Source organism: Acanthamoeba castellanii (genome assembly GCF_000313135.1).
Source record: "Acanthamoeba castellanii str. Neff unplaced genomic scaffold scf7180000084770, whole genome shotgun sequence".
NCBI lineage: Eukaryota > Discosea > Longamoebia > Acanthamoebidae > Acanthamoeba > Acanthamoeba castellanii.
Window position 1 is genome coordinate 1,004,538 of NW_004457532.1, and position 1,359 is coordinate 1,005,896.

General features: G+C 53.1%; 1 protein-coding gene across 1 annotated transcript in view; it reads right to left on the bottom strand.

Moving 5' to 3' along the window:
• The window catches only part of ACA1_269440 (uncharacterized protein), a gene marked incomplete at both ends in the record, with an annotated part of 661 nt that extends 114 nt beyond the window's left edge, over positions 1 to 547 (bottom strand). Inside the window, 3 exons of the mRNA XM_004341560.1 lie at positions 1 to 85; positions 156 to 241; positions 452 to 547. The exon at positions 1 to 85 is cut by the window's left edge and continues 114 nt beyond it. Coding sequence (XP_004341608.1) covers positions 1 to 85; positions 156 to 241; positions 452 to 547 — 267 coding nt within the window. The remainder of the gene's footprint in view (positions 86 to 155; positions 242 to 451) is intronic.
• Positions 548 to 1,359: the final 812 nt, after the last annotated feature.

Below are 1,359 nucleotides of genomic sequence, written 5' to 3' on the forward strand. Positions count from 1 at the left end.
GAGCTTCTCCCGCTCGGTGACCTCGCTCGCGTCGGCCACCTTCCGCGCGCGCTCGAGGTGCGCCCTGGCCTTGTCCATGCGCTCCCTTTGGGGGGGGGGTGAGCCGCACACGCCGCACACGCACAAGACGCACGCGCCGAGGGGGGGGTGAGTACTTGGCGACTTCGTAGTCGGCGGCGAAGACCAGGGCGAGCACGCACGACGGGTCGGTGGCTGCCCCGCGCTCGATTACGTGCCAGTCCTTCCCGTACCTTGGATGGAGTAAAAAAACGGTGTTAATGATTATTTATATCTATTTAAGATGACAATACGAATAAGTGATTTTATTATTATTTCGTTCTTCTTCGTTCTTCAGACAAATAAATACAAATAAATAATTGTGCAACCAGAAAGGAGAACAGGAGCAGTACCGCAGGACTTGCTCGCAGAACTGGTTTATGGATGAAATCACCGTCTTCGCTTCATCTTCAGTGAGATCTTGCGACAGGCTCACGTCCATGCCCTGAAAATCAGGCCTCCTTTGCATCTTCACCCTGCCCGACTCCATCTTTTTCTAGTTTCTATTTTGTTTTGTTTTGTTTTGTTTTGTTTTGTTTTTGTTTTTGTTGTTTCGCCCACAGGAGTCGCGGAGAAGTTGACGAGTTTTCGTATTTTAATCTGAATGTGATCGACGCATTTTTGGTTGTTCGTCGTGTTGACGTTCTCCGAGACCTTTCCACGTGATGTAACCCGACCATCCACCCTATTGGCCGCACCACCCAGCCGCGTCTGCGCACCACTCAACAACCTGCCACTGCTTCTACGCATCGCACAATGTCCGTTTGTCTGGCTCTTGTGGCTCTTGCCCGCAGCTTGCCTGTGCCCAAATGGTCGCCCGCCGCTGCCTTTTTGTTCGCCACAACAAAAGCCCTGAAGGAAAGCTGGGTGGGTGTCGCCGACAAGGACCATGATTACTTTTTATTTCGCTTTATGTTGTACACCCGGTGCCAAGACGCTTTTTCTTCTTCTGGTGGTAGCTGCATCACCACCTCCACGCAGCTGTGCAAGGAGGAGAAGAGGTAACGTGTCAGGCATAGCTCCACTCAATTTCTGTAGTTTGCATTTCCTGGTTGCTACGTACGTCATGGTTGCTCGGACTCTACTACACCCGACGCGCTCTCTTGTGTTGTGTGATCGTCATCACGCCACCTCTTGCACGTCGTGACTTGTTGTGGGCTTCTCACAGTGCACACTTCAGCCTCGCAGCACATGCAGCCAGAAGAGCACCACCACCAGCCGCAGCCCGGAGCCGCCCCACCATCGGCCCACGAGAAGATGCGGAAGGACCGGTACGGCTCACCTTGACGTTTCCTTCTGCAC